The sequence below is a fragment of the Lissotriton helveticus genome, chromosome 10, assembly GCF_964261635.1.
Source record: "Lissotriton helveticus chromosome 10, aLisHel1.1, whole genome shotgun sequence".
NCBI lineage: Eukaryota > Metazoa > Chordata > Amphibia > Caudata > Salamandridae > Lissotriton > Lissotriton helveticus.
In genome coordinates, this window is record NC_136071.1 from 259,313,053 (window position 1) to 259,334,212 (window position 21,160).

Consider the following 21,160-nt stretch of genomic DNA (forward strand, 5'->3'; position numbering starts at 1 on the left):
CCATATATGATTTACTGAAAAGATAAAAAGTAAAAAATAACTTTTATGTCAAATATTTCTTGTCATTGATGTTCCATCCTGAAATCTACAAAGAAATGCATTAGATTTGTTTTTGCATGATTAATACTACACAATTTCAAAGTAATTGTTCTACCCGACAGAACCAATTTGTAGTTTACTGTGTGAGGTAACAGGCAGGTAATGCATTGGCTTTAATGAGATCAAATCAGTTGCTTGACCTTCGACTACATGTACCCAAAGGTTGAGCAAGGGAAAGAGTGTAATACTCTTATCAACAGTAGGGCTCAGTTTGATTAAGTCTAGTGATAGGCAACAGGCCCATACTCTGACCACATTGTCTTTCTTTGCCACCTTGAACATCAAAATTAAACTGGGACGCTTCCTATCAGAAATGGCAGTTTCCTATGGCTTTGGGTGGCAGTTTGCTATTTAACATCAACAAGTCACAGGTAGTTCAAGTTCTAAACACTATCTTAATTATGCTGATTGAGTATCTTCAGATTCAAATCTGCATTTCAGAGGATCTGGACCATTATTATGTGTCAAAGATGGGCTTGTTTCATCCTGCACTAAATGAGGATTAAGGATGAAGTTACAAGGGCTTCTTGTTTCCTGGTGAATGACCTATGGAGGACCGTGCCTGGTTGTGCATGAGTTTACACCAGAGGTGTTGGATAGGCAGTCATGCACTATGATCCCCACTGGGTATTCATCCTACTGTAGACTGAAAAGGAAGTATGTTTTTGTGTGGCTGTCTGGCTGGGCAGGTTTGAGCCAGCCTTCCATTTTGAGAGCATCCTCTAGACCAGGAGCTCTCATTGCACCAGTTTTATTGCCATTCTGGTATTAGATAATTCTATTAAGTGTGCTTCCTCAACCCAATTCAATTTCTACCCAGGGCAAAAGGGGTGTTGGTGGGAGGGGTAATACTGGTGCTTTAGTTTACTAGCACCTGTAGCCATATGTGTGTGGAGACTGGTGCCGTTTTGATTGTAGAGTTTTATATAGCGCGAACTAGACCCGAACCGAATCAGGTATCTGAGCGCTTTACATAGCACCAGTTACGTTACATGAGGAAAGTGGGCGTTTCAGTTTGTTCTTGTTTGTCACATGGATACTTCCTTAACCATTGTCTTTTGGTGGAGCAATAAAATCTTGACCTAATCAACCTTTTCCAAGATGCTTATATACTGTGCATGCACTAATTTGCTATTGACTCATTTTGAGCTAGATTGTCATAACTACTGTCATAGCGAAAGTATTGTCAAGGTCATGGGCCCTGTGAGGCCCTTTGAAGCCATGAAATTGGAGTTGGTGCCCTCTACTCACTGACTTACCATATTATTAAAGGGTAATAAGGAGATTATCATTTATAATTTAAGAACATTATTGAAACCAGTATTGCTGTATTCCCATTCTCTTGCTACCTAGACTTTCTTACCAGCATGATTTTCGCACACTACCAATCTGTGTAAACATTACTTTGGATCTTCTATACCATCTCATTAACTCTGTACTTCACTTGGCACTATAAAAACTATAGGAAATAGTAATAAAGAAAAGTAATCTTGTTGATGCTCTTCACTAATTCACAGGAGCAGAACCACAGCTATTTGAGAGTCCTATGAGTAGAACTTCCTGGCAGCTGAGAGAACCCCCAGTTTCTTGGAGGATAAGCCTAGGAGTTGAAGCAGTCAGCTTCTCGAAAGCCCTGCCCTCAAGTTGAGCAATGTTAGGGAGCGGTGCACTACCCTTCCTCCCTCCATGGATTGGACTCATCTCTTTCGGAGGAAACACAGGTTGTCTCTGTGCAGGAGGAGAAGTAGGTCAGAGAATAAATCTTGGAGTGGTAAGGCCAAAGACAACAGCATTACAGAGCTTCCTGGGCTCTGTTTGATCTTCAAGAGGACTCTAGGAATCAAAGTGTTCTGGGCAAATGCATACACATTTATGGCAAATGTTAGGACGTTCCCAGAGGGAACAGGCCCTTTGCCCACCCAAGAAATTAAGTGAGTGCACCTGTAGTTGAGTGGGTTGCAAAGGAGTTTATGAGGTGGGCCTCCAGGATAAGAGTTGAATATTTCGTGGAGGATCTCCCACATGTGAAATGAGTAGAAACACCTGCTTACACTATCCACTCTAGTGTAGGCAGTCCATGCAATGCGGGAAACTAGAAGAAACATGCTTTATTGTAATTGTCACTCCTACAGAGCTAGAGTCACCTGGCAGAGCTGTGGGAGGGAAAGTACCCCTGTCTTCCAAACACAGAGGGCTGTGATGCTGCCAGTGTGGCAAATCAACACACTGTGTTGCTGTAATTGGTAGGAAAGACTTCAACACTAAGAAGACCGTCTTTAGATCCAAAGCTTTTATGTTGAGGGACATATCTGCAGTGCCGCACTAGGCACTAATGGATTATTTCGAGAATGCACCCTTCACCTGCACTCCGAGGAGTATGTGGGGTCTTTGAGTGGTAGAAAAGTCAGGGAATATCAGGAGGAAGTTGGGAGCATGTCTTACCATTTGATAGTCGGAACCAAGCATTGATGGACAGGGGTAAGCTTCAAATATCTTTCTGCAGCTCATCAAAGAGCTCCATAAATTGAAATTGCCATGGAGCTTAGCACAAAGTACCATCCACAAGGAGGATTCATGGAACCAACAGGCTGTCATGGTTTCATTGATCAAAAGCTTGTGGCCTTTACCCTCTCTAGATGATAAAAGGCCATTGTAAGCCAGAGTACAGAAACGTACTTCTGTAATTAATCCTTCTAAAATGAATAGAGTATTCAGGGTAGGGCACAGAGAATTCAAGCTTGTATCAGGATCTTCTAATGCTTTTGTTCGCACCAATTTTGTACCATCAATGGATACTGCATGAAAAGGCAGACATCTACTTATGGGTACCTGGATCCTTTCTGCTAGTTGGAAGGCCACCACAGGGACAAGAATCTTGAAAAAGGCCCGACTGTTAGCACTGAAACTAAACTAATTATTTTATTTTTTTAGCTTTGATACCGGCAAGGGTATTGTTCGCGCTAAATAAAACTCTAAAAATAAATAAATAGTGTGGTTTTCTAATTAAGAACCGTAGGTACTTTTAATGCTTCTCCCGATAGCAGGGCAAAGTAGGGATCTTGAAGAACCCCTGTCACACAAAATCAAGAACTATTCAGAACAGCTACATGCACATTAGCATTTTTAACTTCTGCAGGGATGGGAACTAATATGCATGGTAAAAATCTAAGTTGGGTCAGATTCCTCCCTTTGTTTCTTACAATTAAGTGGAAGAGAAGGATCCCTGCCATCTTTCTAGGGCCAGGTCTGGCTCAATCACTCTTAAAAGGAGTAAACATCCTCTTAAAATGTTTATTGAGTTGGCGAATGGGGAAGAGGTGGTATGGAATGTGGAAGTTGTGGAAGCCATACAGCATAGCTAGACTTCACTACTGAGACATCCCATGCATCACTGGTTAAAATGGTCTAATGGTGGTTGTGGAGAGAAAGCATTTGAAGTTTGTCTCCTGAGATCATGCCAAGGAATTTGTCTGTTCTTCTCTGTTCTTGGAAGTATTACGAGCAACAATGCTTGCTTTGTTGAGGGTAAGTAACTAAGTACAAAGTGTAGCAGAGTTTCCAATGAAAAGGCATTATTCATTTTTTAATAACTTTTGGTGCTGTTTGATGTATTTGCATGAAACATTAAAAATTAATAGGTACATCTCACATAGGTCCTTCTTGGCAAGTTTCATGCAGATTGGTCAAGCGGGGGCCTAAAATAATCGGGGTGTGGGCAGAGTTGGTTCCAGGTGATGGGTGGAGGGGCTGTGATTCTTCAACTTTACAAACCTTATGGATGGTAATTGGAAAAAGAAATTACCATACCATCCACAGTTCCATTAATATACAGTGCCTAGCCTAGAGTGATCTCGCTGAAACGGACATCAGGCAGTTTTTCTTAGGCACATGCCCTAGTGCGCAGAAGCCAGTTATATGATGGCAGGTGGTGAACTTAAAGCAGCCTGCGGGCTGACATGATGCCTACCTAAGTCTGCCATAGTTGCGGGTCCTCTGCAACTGCCCAGTAATGATGCAATGCAGGGACGTTTTTGAAGCAGTCCAAGCCCTGTACAGTATCAGCTCTGTACTTCCTGGGGCTGGCTGTCAATTCCAAAACTACCTCTTACCACACCACCCTTTCCCAAGTCGTCACAGGGTGGGGTGTGGTCAACAAAGATAACAGACTCCACTCAACCCTGTGACGAGTTGGGAAAAGGAAGGTTTCGAGCCTTTGCAAGAGGGCGGGCAGGCCAGGCGAGACCTGATGTCACAGAGTCATGAGACTCAACTCATGACTCTGTGATGCCCGGCTCACAGGCTGCATGCTGTAAACAAATACAACATGCTACTGCGCCTTCTGTATCTGTTTAGAGCATTTCAGCAACTTATGCAAACGACTGCTGGTGTGCAGTACCCCATCTGAGAGACCAAGTGGACGCGGGTGAGGACAAGACCTACAAGTTGGGTAGCTCAGTCTGAACTCTTTACCTCTCTTCTTTTTCTCGTTTCGTTTCCCCTCTCTCTCTCTTTCTTTTTAATACTTGTTAATGCAGCTAAGGTGTGGAATACCCTTCCCTTTCACTTGAGGTCCAACTCTAATCTCATTTCTTTTCGTAAACAGCTGAAAACTTTTCTGTTTAATAAATAAAGCCTTTCCCCCCTGCTCTTCTTGCGTCTCTTGGGTTTAGCACCTTTTGTCTCTTTTTAGCGCTTGGACGCCTCAGGGCAACTATTGCGCTTTACAAAACCCATTTTCATTTAATTTCATTTCATTAAATCCTTGTTTGCTTTTAATAGATTGCAAATTAGGATTTAAAACAAGCACAAAAAAATTGTGTAATGCTTTTTGTAGTTGTCTCACACATAAGGTTTTTCAATCCCCTCCTCTTTCATAATTCCAGAAATTTCCATGTTTTTCTACAGTGCTGTAACAAACAACCTGCAAGGAAATAAGTGATTGGCAACATGAAAGCCTTCCCACGAATTGGAAAAAACGTCGAAACGAAAACGGAACAAAAAAATATATATCTTGTATTGAGGAGGAATACTTGTGTTTTCCTTCTCTTCGCTAAACGGCCTTGTAGGACATCTGCATATGTGCTGAAGGAAGCTTTTAACATTCTGAAGCTCGGATCCCCTAGCACACTGACAAATCTGCTTACTTTCTATGTTCCTCCCCACCAGCTTCGCTCCATGGGCCAACATTTGCTGCGGGTCCCTCGAGTCAGGAAAACTCGAGCTGGAGGCCGTTCTTTTCGTTATAGAGCGGCGATTCTTTGGAACTCTCTGCCCCCCCATATTCGTGGCCTTAACAATCTTACTGATTTTAGGAAAGCTATTAAAACTTTTCTTTTTTCTATTGTGTAGACCGTTGTCCGTATCATTGCTGCTGTTTTCTGCTGCTAGTGCCGGGACGCCCCTTAGCTGGGGCAGCTGTTGCGCTCTATAAATGATTAAAATAGAAATAGAATAGAAACTGTGAACAGTTCCGAAATATAAAATGCAGCGAGACAGAGTTTGAGGCAGAACATTCCGCAGTACATGCTCCAGGGAGGAGCGGCAAGCAGTCTTTATCGGTCCAGGTCTCACCAATCCCAGAGAACTTCAGTACATAGGGCAATGCTCCCGAGCACACACAGCCTCTCTGGGCTGTCTACTATTGCATCCAGATAATGGGCATATGTCAAAAACCAGCCAGGACTACTGGTGTTATCAGTAGTTGTTATCTGTTTAAGATAAACGAATAACAACAATCATTTTGTTATAAGTAATTGATATTGAAAATGTTTGAACTCTGAAACTGTGAATTCAACACTACTGAGAGGACTGCAGAGCGTCTCAACCACTCCAGTTTTGTTCATTTTATGTTAGACATGTATGCCCTCTTGCTCACCACACCTCGTCCATCTACACAACTTAAATCTCATCTTTTTCATTGTCAGCACCATCTTTTCACTCTCTCCTGAATGCACTTCCGTGCTTCTCCTTCACTTCACCAACCAACAGACAATGCACCTACTCACCTGAAATCACAGCTTTTTGTTTTGCTTTCACCTTGTCAATATTTTGACAACTGTGTATCTACTTCAAGCATATTTGCACAGAATTACAACTGTAATATGTGATCCTCGCTCTGTGTGCTCTGCAGGGAGGCCAACGATTGTATGACCATGAATAGCAGTTGTCAATGTAAGGTTGCCAAAGGCGAATATTTTTTTTTGCATGGGCGAGGAGCCAATATAGTTTTTGTTTCAAAGTCCTCCACATAGACTATCGCAAAATTAGAAGTGAAAAAAAGTGACACTAGATGATTCTTTTATTTGTAAAGTAGGTTGAAACCAGATATGGGCTGGGCTGGTATTTAGCCTCCTTTCAGTCACCAAGATCCCTGCTTCTTGAGGGATATTTATATATTCACCTCTATGTCCAAAGAGACAAGCAAGTCTTGGTAGCTATCAAAAGTGAGGTCTTCATTTTCTGCAATAATGTCACTACTGTCCCGAACATAACAGGTGATAGATGTACACATTTTATCAAATTGAGATATTTGCCAATAGGTTCCAGAACTGATCCACATACTGGTACAATAAGTCTGCTGAGAGGGTCCGGTGATCTTGTACAGCTGTTGGGTAAGATTGGGTAAGATAAAAGCCTTACAAGGTTACCAGGTGTTTACTGTTCAAAACGCAAACTCAATGTGGCTAATGTAGTCCTGCCCTTTAGCCTCATTTGTGAGCTGTAAGATTTCTTTTTGTATCTCCGGAAGGGGATTCTTTGAAATCGTTGACAAGATTCTCAGCTGTACAAATGGCGATACTTTTCTTATTTGCATTTGTATCTACAATAACAATCCCATCACCCTTATCTCTTGGTTTTATGGTCACTTAGAGATTGTTTTCAAGATTGTTTAGTGCAATTCTTTCTGTTTTGGTGATATTGTAAGGCACACATTTATTGTTGTTCCTAAGTGTTGCCATATTCGTAAGCATCATGCTCTCAAATGCTACAACCTCAACCGGCATGGACAAGGTTAGGAGGAGGGTTATAGGTGGAGGGGCAAAATACACCTCCAGTCCAAATTGTCTGAACCATTGCAAATGTTTTAAGTTAAAACAAGCAGTATATTTTCTTGGAAAAAAGTCAGGCCCTACCTTAACAAAGAAATCCCATTTGAAGAAAGAATGTGTTGCTACAAACTGAATATTGGTATTTGTTTGTGTTTGCTATTGGGTTTTTGATGTCAGGTAGATGGATTAAGATTGTTGAGGTCCCCAGTGGTACTATTTTATGTGGTTTGTCTTTCGCAGGGAAACTCGTAGCACTTGGTGCAGCCTTTCCCGAGGCCCTGCTGCCTCTCTGAGTCTCTGTATAAAAAGGTTGATTGTATTGTTAGGCACAGAGTGTTTGGGAACTGGTGCCCTGAAGAGGATCAACTTTGTCAGATGAGTTACCAAAGGATTCTGGACAAAAAACATCTTCTCAATCATTTCCCCAATAAAACAAAGGAATAACTTAAGTCTCGTTAATTTTGTATTTAAATTTGTGCATTGCGAAAAAGGAACAAACAATACAAACTTGTTATACGAGGTGTGCCGGAAGAGGAAATCAACGCTTGTGTGGGTTTAAAAACATTATGCTCTCTTGTTTGAAAGACTGAACCCCCCACAATGATTAACTACCTTCTCCCCTATCCTCCGTGTACATTCTTTGACACCTCTGTTTCCCAACGTAAAGTTGCGAAGCAGGTAAGTTGGGAGTAACCTGCCTTCAGCTAATATTTATATCCATGGTTGAAGCGGCTTTAAAAGAACAATCTGTGCTCAGTAAGCACTTTATTTAGGTAGGGTAAAAGGGGGAAGCTATGCTAGTGTCAGCCCAAGGACAACATTTGCGTCGGCGTCCTGTATTTGAAAGACCATGCACACTGGGGTGAATGGCTGTCTGCTCTCCCTTTACTCTATGGATAGATCACAGGCAGGGGCACTGGGCATGTGTTAAGGCTTACTATCAACTCCAGGCATTTTGTTTAAATTTTGCCGGATTAGTGGCTAGACTTTTTGTTGTTTGGAAGTAAAGTGGGGGGCCTTGTGCTAAAGTCTTGAAACATGGACCCTAGTTTGAAGGAAGAAGTCTGGGAAATTCTCAAATGGAAAGGGAGTAAAAACACAGTTAGCCCTTTGGCACAGTCCCTCCAGAGTTTGGTAAATGCAAATTTCCTTGAAGACACAAAAGAAAGGCAACACTATCAATATGAGGAAGTATTGAGGTGCCCATCTGTTCTCGCCCAGGGTGAAGACGGGAAAACCTCTAAGCTATGGATCAATAGGTCATCAGAAACTCGTACTATGACCTCAGGGACATATGTGAATGCAGAACAACTTGGTAAAATAGGGTCTTGCTTAGAAGATTAGCCCCAAAATTAGGCGCAAGTGATTAATGTACAAATAAATCACTGATTTCTAAACTTGTGGAGCTGAGAATTACTGTAAATTTGGCGCTGAAGCTGTTACACCTCATTGGGCAGCATAAAAACGAAACTATGATGCTGATTTAGTGGCAAGAGCAAAACTACTCACTAATTACTCCGTTCAGCTGATGCATACCGTGCTCCAGGGGATGCATACCGTGCTCCAGGGGTTGCTGGAAAAGCTGCGGTACTCCATTAAGACCACAGTAAAAAAGCTGCTGATTTCATAAAAGGTCAAGGGAGACAAAACCATTGACATCTTCAATAATTGAAGTTAAAACTTTGCAAGTTGCACATATGGCTTAGTGCCGGGTTTGGTGGCTTAGTAGACTAATGCATCCACTGCAGGGCCCTGTGTTTGACCTCATGGTCACAGGTTCAAATCCCGGCGGGTTCAGTCAGCCTTTCATCCATTTGAGGTCGATAAAATGAGTATCATTGAGTTGGGTAACAATAAACATCGGTTATTCAGCACCTTGAGACTCCTTGGTGATAAGTGCGCTTTACAAATACAAGTGTTATGTTAGGAATGCAACAATCAGACACTCTAAAGGAACATGCGGTAACTCAGAGGCTCGTTCAGAGAATAACCATATTATCCTTTGTGTTCCTTCAAGAGTGGCAACGCTGTAGAGGCAAAATAAAACAGTAATCTAGTCCCCTGAGGGGTACGTGTAGAGTAGGTCTTCGTATTGAGAGTAAATATATTGAAATGGATGAGGTGAGAAAAAAAAGAAAGGCAGCAGACGTCCATCCAAAAAAAGGGAGCAGAAGATATTGAAGGAAAGGGTGTTTGCAGTCGTTTTAGGTACAGGCCTGATGTTTGAACTGGGCTTGTGATGCTAGGAAACTGGGCCGTGAAAAGAAGAGCTGCATTAACTGAAGGATGTTTCCAAGGGCCTTAACTTGTAGCCAAGATTACAACAAATTTTAAATGTTTGTAAAAAGAAGGTGCGCAAAGTACAGGTGGGACGTCAAGAGGGCATGTATGAGTCCGAAGTTCAAGATTTGTCTATGGTAAAGGTACTCTGTGTAAATGAAAATCACATCTGCCTAACCATGGCTAGTTACAGCACGCTCTTCTTAGGATGGTCCAGGAGACAAATGATGTGGAGATCTGAGATATTAAGACAATGGTGTTGAAGGTCTACTCTGAAGGGTTGAAGTGGCTAAGAACTGTCTTTTTCATGTGTATCTGTTGAGAACATAGTCGGTTTGCAGGAAAAATCAAGAGCTCAAGACCAGTAGTAATTCTAAGATTTACCTAGTACTTAAAAGGAACAAATAATGTTTCGACATCACAGTGGGTAAGTACAAAGTCAGGTGTAGTTCACTAATGAAGGGGTGCAGCCCTGCTACAAAAAGGAAAACAAGGATTTACATCCACAGCCATAAAGTACCTAGGAGTAACAATAAAGAAGAAGGGAAGGGAGACTGGCTGAGAAAATAGAAGGGTTTAACCCTTATCTGATTTTAGTTGGTAAACGGCAACAAAGGTGGAGTATTGCACTTCACAAAAGCTGTGTGACACACCAATCATTCTCTTATTATCTTGACAGCTATAAGATACTAATGTGGGATATGAAAATAAATGAGGGATACAGAAGATAATTGAGGGCCTAGTAAATAAAAGGCTGCTGCACAAACGTATTATAGTAATGTAGAGGATCCTGTCTAAATTGTTTGGTGACCCGCAGAAAGAAAAGAGAGAAAGATAAGAATGAAGGATCTTTTGTTGGAGTTACTACTGACATTCCAGCAGTTGTGAACGTGGTTATCAACTGACAGGTCAGGTTTTTCCAAGTGTACTGTGATACTACTCCTTCAAACTATCAAGAAAAAATAGAAGAAGCACTATTTTAATTCCAGAAAGATTATCAAATGACACTGGTTATCCTGGTTCTGGTTGACTTGAATGTGAGGATAATCTCAAAGTGGGTTAAGTAGGGTAGGCTATGAGCTGGATTATTAGACAAATTCCAGAAACTCACAAATACGAAGTGAATTTGATCAAATGTGGCTATAAATTGAAAATAAATGTTAAATAATATCCATCCTAGACATTTGAATGGCTCTTATCAGGCATATTCGGTGGCAACAAAAATCATCCTAAGGAGTAACAGGATGAGGATGATCAATAATATTTTTGAAAGCAACGGTTACAAATACAGATGCCTAAATTCTGTGGTGGAAGCAACTGACGGAAGTGATTAACTGCCAATCAAGATGCCATAGAATGGGACTGTTCAAAAGGAGTTACTTAGCGAACATCTGCATTCGTTATGGTGACAATACACCAAGGTGCATGAGGGGAATTATGCGCGGGTTAGATGGGGATCGCAGGGTCAATTAACAGATAAGATCCCTGTGCGGAGAGGAGTACGCCAGGGTTGTGTTATGGCTCCGACCCTCTTCTCCCTATTCGTAAACGGAGTTGTGGACCATCTAAAGGGGGAAGAGACGGACGCCCCATCCCTGGCGGGGGAGAAAATCCCCACACTTCTCTTCGCGGACGATACCCTATTAATCTCTAAATCCCCGGTGGGCTTACAAAAACTCTTGAACCTGTTTAGCTCCTTTTGTACTACTCGAGGCTTAACCATTAATACTTCAAAAACCAAATTGATGGCTTTTGCCCCCTCTAAAAGATTTAAAAATCACCTCGTGCTCAATAGTGCCCCCCTTGAGCTGGTCACATCTTTTGACTATCTTGGAGTCAGGATAAACAGCCGTATGACCTGGAAAGATCATCTTTCCAAAATGCTCCTTAGTCATCACAGAGTTTCCGGGGTGACGTTGAAGGAACTCCGGGAATCTACCAGTAAACCGGTTTCTCCAGTTATGGCCATCTATGAGGGTCAGATTCTTCCTTCAGCATTATATGGCTCCGAACTTTGGGGGTTTGAAGGGGTTACAGATTTGATGGTGGCAGAAAATAATTTCTTTAGGAAAGTGGCTGCTCTCCCTGCTTCAACACCAATGATCCCCCTAAGACTAGATTTGGGCAGAAGATCTTTAAAAGACCTGGTGAGGCTTCGCCCGTTGCTCTTCTGGTCTCGACTAAGAAGAACTGAGGAGCTGGCTAAGTATGCAGAAGGGATGGATGATCTACTCTTGCTGGACACAGGTAATAAAATAGGATGGCTAAAAAAATTGAAAGATTTGGCCATCAATCTGGGTCTAAGAGAGGCATGGGAGTCTCAATCCCCGCCACCCAAAGCCGTTATTAAAAAACTTTATTGGGATTGGGTTCAGAGTGAGGCCACGAGGGCTATGAATGTGGGTTCACTTACGGACAAATTTTTATCAATTAAGAGTGTAAGGAAATTGGAACCCTTTTTAGACCTAATAACTAAACCGCTGGATCGATCACTGTACCTGAAACTGCGCTATGGGACGCTTCCAGTACTAGATTTCACGGCAAGTTGGTCGGCCTCTGATGCCCTCTCACGTACATGCCCCGGCTGTGCGGCCCCCAAGGAATCGGTGGCCCACCTGTTGTTTGCATGCCCAGCCTATAAAGGGGCGAGGAAGCTTTGGCTGAAACCGGTCTGCAGGGAACTAGGGCTGAGGTGCCATAAACAGGCACTCCGTGTCCTCTCTACAGACTCTTCGTCTGCCCTCATGATCTGTGGGGTGGCTACATTTTTGGGAAATGCATGGCGGATACGCTCCCGTCTATTAAAATCCCGGGGGGCCCTACTGGTCGATACTAATCTGGTTGTGTTGTAAATCTATCAAAATGAGATCTCCCTGTTCTTATGTATTTTACAAATTTTTATTGGTAAATGTGAATTGTATATGTATATGTGCTCTTTTATGGTGATAAAATTGCCGAATAAAGATATTTGCTTCTGCTTCAAGTATAAAATGTCACCATATTCCTGCCAGATGTTCAGCGAAGGTTGTCTTGAGATATAGCATTTCCTAATAAGAGTAGAGACCAGGATGTAAATGTTCTTATTTGGATAATCTAATAATATTAGCGTGTTATCATTAAATTGCACACAATGAAACCTGTGTGGTTCTTCATAGGCAGTTGAATGAATTTGTCCCCTACCGTACGAGGAACCAACTTGTAATACATGAAAAATGGTGTTTAGGAAGCATAGTTATCAATTCAGAAGAACTGATAATTGAACACAATTAGAAACGGTGTATGCCTAAACCTGTTTTAGAGTTGTATTTAGGAGCAGACTAGGCTGGAATGACAGTGAAAGAGATCTCCACCAAACTGGGGCAGAGTCCTCACAGCCATGAACCTGTGCTGTGCCCAGTGACCATCACCTTGTACTCATCTCCTGTCTCTCCTTCCTAATGATGAAATCCAACATATCCTGAGGGAGGACTGCACCCTTTCTCTGCACACAAACAAGGCAATTCCAATGGAGCACATAAGGATGGAAGCACACAGACTACAGGCATGTACCAAATGATCGTTTCCCAAACATAAGACAAAGGTATTATGTGGGTTAGCTATTGCAAATGACTGATGGAATGCCAGGCCAGGCTACAAGAAGGTTACTGAAATTGGTGAAGATAAACTACTTGAGCTGAAGATAAAAGACCAGAGAGGGAACCTGCACTACAGACTCAAAGTAAGGGGCTAAGGTAAGCGGTAGGAATTTGATTAGCAAAAGGGAATCAACTTCCAATCCTCAGCATCCAGCAGAAAAAAAGGGAATTTGTGAGGATGTGCATATGCATCAGTTTATGAGTTTTGAACCTACATATATCTCCAACTCAAATGCACACTTTACAAAATTGTTACACATAGATTATTTCAACCAAGCAAAAGCTTCTCATTTAGTAGGTTGGGCTGCACACAGGAGAGCTGCTTTGAGTCCGTCTGGAGAGCTACCAGTGGCTCACAAGCTACGCTTTGGAGAAGCCCGGTCTAGAGGTATACCCAAAGAATAGCCTCTAGTTCTCCCATTAGCACCTGAAGAAAGTAGATGGACTCCTGTGACCTCATGAGTTTTTAAGTGCAGATGGTCCAAGCTATCCAGGTTTAGGAACCTGACAAATACACGTACAGTGGTGTGGGGATGGCACAACAAACAACCAGCCTCAGTAATCGAAGTCAGTTAGTGCTGGTTTTCATATCTCCACTATGTCAGCAAGGATCACCATGTCTACTAAGCTGCGGATAAAATATCCTGTAACATAAATCCTTCTTACTAGAAATACTCACCACCTCTGTTCAAGTAAACAAATGAAAATGAGCATTGCATAAAACGCAAACCGCTTTCCAATATTTTCTTTTTAATCTGCTGTGTCTAGACAACAGTGCCGTGAAGGAAGCCATGCAGATAGTAAGCAGAACACAAATCAGTGAATGCGGCACTAAGTAAAACGAAGTTTAATGAGAATAAGTGATATTAATAAAAAGAAAACAAAAATACATACACTTGGAATGGGAATGACCTGCACCTGGTCTCCCTGAGGGAAAGAAGAAAAGAAATGTCATTGTGAAGCCAATGAATTTCAAAAGGATGAAGCACAAATGCTTTTAAACGACAGGCAAACAGCAATAGAATTAAAATACAGAATTATAGATGGGTAACAGTGAATTATGTGGATCTGAGTCACCAAAGGGATCTATCTGACAGACATTAAATACACGAGAGTGAAGCTCGAGATGTCTATGATGGCACACATAACAAGAGGCGAAAAAGATGCCCATGGTTCGCTTTTTACTCATCTATAATTTGATGTTATATATGACCCCCAAAATCATCTTTCCTTGCTTTCATTTGCTATGGAGAGGCAGAGGAGTAATGGGGAAGCCATACCTAACATGGTGCTTTTTCATGATATCTATATCTATATCTATATCTATATATATATCTATATATATATATATATCTATATATATCTATATATATATATATATATCTATATATATATCTATATATATATCTATATATATATATCTATATATATATATCTATATATATCTATATATCTATATATATATCTATATATCTATATATATATATATATATATATATATATATATATATATATATATATATATCCTCCTGACACCCACCCCCACTACTCTGTGTGCCTTTCTTTGCCTCTCCGTCAGAATTTGTTCTCCCTGCTTTGTAGTGCTGCTCTGACAGGGACTCAGTGAGCCCAGCTCGGGCAGCCTTGAATTCCATGGTGAAGTAGCAACAGCGGCTAACTGAAACATACAAAATAAAACATCTTGGCTCCCAATAATGCGCCATAACCTCATACGGATTTTTTTCAAAGCTTTGATAGACTACAAAGGATACACATTTCCTTTAGGTATCTTCAGCAGTAAGATAACTCAAAGGTCCAGCCACTGGGCATAAATCAAAGGTGAATGGTGTCATCCAAAATAAACAGTCACTCTCGCCTGCACCTTAGTGCTCACCTGGCAAAGGACATGTGTTCTTGTAGATAGGACAGACACACTGACGCAGGTAGGGCTATCACTGGGATAGAACATGGGAGTATCTTTTGTGAGTCCCTCTCCCCAGCTGAAACAATGTGAGATCAATAGACCTCAGGTTACCTACCACACATAATCCATGAGCATATATGTTTCAATGGAGCCTTCATAATTATCTAGATAATATTTAAATAAGCTATGAGGTCAGAAAGGGCACGTCATTGTACGAAACAAATTCTAGACTGTGGAATTTGACCTACAAAAAGTCCCTGTTCACCAGCACGCCATGAATAAGAAGGTTTTGACTAATCTCTGTTAATCCCATTCCCAATTATATGAAAATGTTTCATACAATATACAGAGAAAGGTAGATGTATGCAAGTCACAGATATTACATTTGTAATAATTTGAACATATGACAACATAGAAATGATCAGTCCTGCTACATGGGTTTAGCAATAATGACTAAATCTGCTTGGACAATCTTTGCGATTTAGTGATAAAACACCCTCTGGCTAGCTTTGTGTTGACAAAACTAAGAGACAAATAAGTTTGGGAGCACAAAAAGGAAAACAAATGGAGAATGACATGCCCACTCCAATTCGGCACTTTGCGGCATCAGTAATTTTTCTGTTTCATACCACACAGATCAGGGAACAGGGAATGTCCACAGTACACAAAACAGGACGCCAGATACATCACACTGCTACAAAGGGAAGCTTCCTTTAAAAGAATGGGTCACTTAAACCATAGAGGCTAAACCATAAACACAACTTGGAGGTACTTTATGAACAGTTCACAGGCAGCTGTGATCTGTGGTCATGTTTTTTAATGGTATGACACAATTTATCACAGATATACAAAATGTATCTTTAGAAACACCTGATTACAATGATATAATATGTTAAACCTAGTTAGCACACTGGTAAATAGTCCCATATGTATGAATATATAAATTTAATCACCAACAGTACAGTATCATAACAACGGGAGCAAGAAAACAGGCAAGCCTTCACTGGGTTGCAGAAGTAAGGGAACAATGAGCTAACCGGAGGTAAACCTACACATATTTCCCTATAACACTCTTAGATTAAACCTATTAAAAACTACTCCCTTTTCTTTGCCTGTGCTGCATCCTCCCCAAACCTCCCGGCACAGAATCTTATTTCATAAACAACAGCTCTTCCACTTAGTGTCAAAATAAGGCTTTCCTTTTTAAAGTTCTTCGGCAACACTTAAAAAAAAGGTTTCAAGCTATGATATCTTTGGATCCATCCAGTGTCACTAAAAACAAGTATCAATCATTCTTGAAACAAAAATTAAACTTTTATATTTCGTATTTAAACCGGAACTTAAATCGGAACTCCTGTGAAAGAGCGCTTGGAACCACTTGCTCCTCATGGATGCATGAAATTCTTTTTTAATATACAGTGCCAAATATTACATATCACCAGGCATGATATTATTATTTACATGAAGGTCCCCTCCTACTGACCCTCCATTATACAGGCTTAATGCCAAATTTACTTTCAGCTGTCTATAATAAACCCACGTATTGGTAAACAGTTGAACATTCACCAAATTTGTTGGAAATAACCACATATGTCTGCACTTTGTGGGTTTGTTTTTAAAACTCTATAAACAAATTCTTTCAAGCTCTTTAACTGTCTAGTGTGGTATATATTTGGTGGATTGCTTAGACCAAAATCTAATAACCAAGTTAATAAGAAAAAAAGGGTTTCACCCCAGTTTTACCTCTTTGTTCAGTACTTGGGATAACACATCTCCCATGCAGTAGTGGACCAACACCCTAAATAAGGAAGTTCAAAGTCAAATGCTCAAATGGTAAATAATTTTAAAAAGAAATCAGCATGTTGGATCTCTTTCACAATCTGCCACCTTATCTGGGATAAAACCGCAACTTGTGATATAAGAGCCTCCAAATTACAGGTCACTTGATTTACATTATTTTAAGTGATCAATGCATAGAAAAAGAGAAGCTCATTATTCCATAAAGGAGAACGGTACCCAGCCATTGAACATTTATCTTGTGTTCCTACAGCAAGCAATCCTTTAGAAAACGTCACAACAGTTCAGTGGATCTTTTTGAAAAACCTCATGCTGTACAACCTAAATAGGATTTTTTTACACCCAACACATTCAGACAAGGTCTGCCCATGGCCATGCGGCCAATATAAAAAAATCTGAGATTCAGGCATTAATAAACCTAATACTAGAAATGTTGGCTAGGGACTGTCCAGCCGTCTCCTCCAATAGGACAAATTAATGTATGCATCAATATTCATGCTGCTCTTTAAACTCAGAAAGAATAGAACAACGATTCCTGAAGCATGTTAATATATTGTGAGGGCACTGGAATCTGTATTTTCTGCATCTCAAAATCATTTGAGAAACATAATTTTTACTAAGAAAATTCACACCAAAACAGTTTTTATCTCATTTTGCTACCTCTTGCTTGGCATCCTAATACTTATAAAAATTATAATTAATTAAGCCCCACACTCCTGGGTAACATTTATACCTATATATCTCAACTGGAAAGCACTTTAAACCCCCAGATGATCACTGTCTTTCCTTCATACTCCCATTGAAGCCTCATATTTATTCAATATAAAATTTCAGAATTATTCTGCTGGGTATTTTTCTTAACGGAATCATTCTAGTATTTTATATTTATAAACCTAGATCTAAGCCTAAGCCTAGATCTGCGGGTTACCGGGTCCCCCCTGTGTATATTCAACTGTCTGATTTTTTCAAATCATTTTTTATTGTCACACATGCTGCCTCACTGATGGGCAAGAGTAAACCTCATAAGCATACAAGAGTGACTGCTTCCTAAACTCTGTACAGCAAAATCCTTGTATATTTCCAATTTATTTGCACAAAGGGCTCCACATACATAGAAATAACTGAGGTGTAATGTGGTGTGTACCTTATTGGAAATCTTCCTAGTATCTGAAAGATTATCTTTGTGAATGGGTTAAGGTAAATCTCTGAGCTGCTTTCCAGAAATCCTGACTGAATTAAGCTGACACAGCGATGTTTCTTCAGCAGCCATGCTCACTATCATGAGTGGGGAGCTACTTGGTATAACAAATATCCTTTATGCAAATTTTAATTGCATCTGTATCTCAAGACTTTATGACATCTTGCTGATCGTTACAGACAAGGAATGTGCACAACACAAGTTTAATTGTTGAACCAAGACTTTCGCATAACATTTTGAATTGCTGTTCATAATTCTGAGGGGACTATTTCAACTACAGGAGGCAGGACCAACACGTCTAAGGTAGTACTACTATCTCAGGTTGCTTCCAGGCATAGAGAAGATCACATACACTGAAAACATCCCAACAAAAGACTTACATCTTTGGGATAAGAACTTTCAAAAAATAGTTTCTAGACTTGGAGCGATAGCCCATCATTCATTTTCCTTCTATGTTCCATCCATATGAGATTACTTGTTCTATATCCCTCAAAACTAATAAATGCTGATCTCACATTCTAGTATGGAAGCCCAGGGGGACCGATACTATGCAAAATATTTCAATATTCCTGTGATTGAGTAAATTTCCCAAAAGCACAAAGAGACTAAGAAAAAGTATGCCAATTTATCTGCCCCCTGTTCTCCCCTTCATGGGACCGAAAAGTCTCCTGCATGGTGATGGACGTGAACCTCTGCCCTGAGTGTCCCAGTTGCCATGATAACTGGATCCTTAGTACTGATTTTTTGTCATGGGCAAACACAGATCATGCGTTTCCGCCATGATATAGGCCTGACTCAAGGATTGCACTCTTGTTAGACTGGAAGGGGTGTACAAAGTGTTACTTTGGTAGTGGTACAGGGCTACTGTCCTTACCATGAGTTAAGTTAAGTAGCATGAGCATGATGGTGGCAGCATACCAATTTTGTAACTTTGATCAACAGAGTAAACAGGCGTTTTACCTGCGTCACTGGAGCCAGACCTATTGGCCCACACATGTAAAGTTCTGCTGCTGTGTACTCAACCTTGGCCTACATCAGGTTTGTATGTAGCTCTGTGGTTGTGTAAGCATTCTGTATAGTATGTGTGTCTGTGTGTGGTGCAGAACATGGTGGTCTGTGGGTTCCACATTGAAAGCCTAGAGCCTTGGAATGGCATGTGGAGGAGCCAACCAGACATAATTGTGTATTATCTGCATTCCTGGAAGGAAGAAAGGAGGGAGTGAGTCACAGACACATGCATACGAGGAAGGGAGAGTCAGGCTCTCAGGCGCACTTCAAAAGGGTTCTTAAATTCTAAAAAGGTCCCTGGTCACTGAGGCATTGGTACATCAAAGAAAAGAGATGGGGCTGATAAGAGAATCATAAAGTGTACAGCTGAGGGTCCTTGTAACCTTTTGGTAGGCATATATCATTGAGGCTGTGAAATCCAGTTGGGATCCTCTAATTGCTCCCATGGCCTGTGCTGTGGGGCTATCAACTTTGGAGTCCTTCCTGCTGTGACAGGCTGCCTCTTGGACAAAGGTCAGGACAGATGAGTGAGCACTTTAAAATGGGCAACGCAAACTTGAAAGACTAAGACATTTAATTACATCTGGGTATGGAAACAGATGATAATAAAAAGGGGAGCTTGAGTTTCCCAAAATTGCCAAACTGTAGCCGTATATATGTGTGGTGAAGCTCAGCACAACTTCTATTGCCCTTAGTGACTGAGCAGGGGGGCTGAGGTCTGCTACTCTACCTGCTGAGAAAGGGGACATCCACCCAGGAGAATCTAGTCCATCTTTTGCCTTGGAGCATGAGCACCAGCATCTGTCTGCCCTATGATGAGGAGAGTGCCTGGGTGAGTGAGGTCCAGTTGGGATCCTGACAAATGGATCTCTGAAGCAGAATTGTGATATTCTGGTCCACGTCAGGGCAGCCACGGAGAATAGTAAGGGCCTTCGCCCTGGTGCAGTGCTGTGACCGAAGAGTCAGGCCTAAAAAAATCTACTCGTCTACTCGCTATGGCGAGTCAGATTTTATCAGGTCGACCTATTTTTAGAACTTGCTGGTCTATGACAAGTGAACTTGAGCTACAAAGGAACAGTTGTTCTGTTCATTCAGAAAGTGAATGAGCAATAAAGATGCCTTTAAATCCTATTTTTATCAAAGCACATTTGCTGTCTGTACAAGACAGAGGCCAAACGTCAGTACAAAAACAAACACATATTTAAATAGGAGCAAAACAAATCAGAACGCTTTACTTGGTATTGTGCAGATGACAAATATTTGCAGAAAGTCGATTTCCAAACATTATGTGGTTTTATCAGTAAAACCACATCAGTGGGAACTTTTATGGCCATGACAATGGAAAATGTGCTGATTGCTAATGACAGTGTGCAACCACTAGGCTAGATTTGTATTATATATGGAGCAAACGTTTAGTCAATTAAATCAAACAAAAGAAGTTCTGTACAGCAGACAAGCTGAACTCACAATGAGTTTTCATATGTGATAATGAAGAAAATGACGACTCAGTGAATTAAAATATTTTCCCAGGATCGCATAATTTGAAACTAGTTTGTGGGTCAACAGTTAGTTCGAGTAGATTATTTAAGGCACAAGGACTGCAGTTCTGGTAACATTTTAATGATTTTTCGAGGCCTGAAGAGGGCTACTGCCCTGTGCAGTGGTGTGACCCCGAGGGGCCATTTCTCTATGTGGCATTGTTTGTGACCCCTGTATGCCAGAAGGGGGCTGTGGGGAAAAGCAAAAGCCGCCACCCTCTGGCAGCCTTATGGCTGAATAGGCCGCCACCTTGTGCAGTACTGCGACTCAGGTAGGAGCTTAGGTGAAGATAGAGAGCCATCTCCCTGTAACAACATGTGACAGTGAAGCGCAGTGGGTTGCAACCCGTGGGAGCAAAGTATCATCTCAACCACCAGAACCCAGAAGCACCCGAGACCAGTCGCAAGGCTCAGGAAGATGTACCACACGACCGGAGGAGAGCTGTGGACACCTGCTACCTTGCTCGCAGCAACCTGCCTTCTGCTCACCACTACGCCACTGACACTTGCCAGGGGCTTCTGCATCACAACTCCAGCAGGAGCGCAGAAGACTGCTTGCCAGGCTATCAAGTCTCTGAGGGAACTTCCTCTGACTGAACCCTGAGATACTTTTAAAAAGATACCATGGAACT

General features: G+C 41.2%; 1 protein-coding gene across 4 annotated transcripts in view; it reads right to left on the reverse strand.

The window, feature by feature from the left end:
- The window catches only part of CTDSPL (CTD small phosphatase like), a 437,200-nt gene that overhangs the window by 202,716 nt on the left and 213,324 nt on the right, over nucleotides 1–21,160 (reverse strand). For 2 of the 4 annotated variants that reach the window (XM_078665276.1, XM_078665278.1), the window contains one exon: nucleotides 13,958–13,990. The exons of the other annotated variants lie outside the window; for them this stretch is intronic. In XM_078665276.1, the coding sequence (XP_078521402.1) occupies nucleotides 13,958–13,990 (33 nt within the window). The remainder of the gene's footprint in view (nucleotides 1–13,957; nucleotides 13,991–21,160) is intronic. 4 annotated transcript variants of the gene reach the window in all.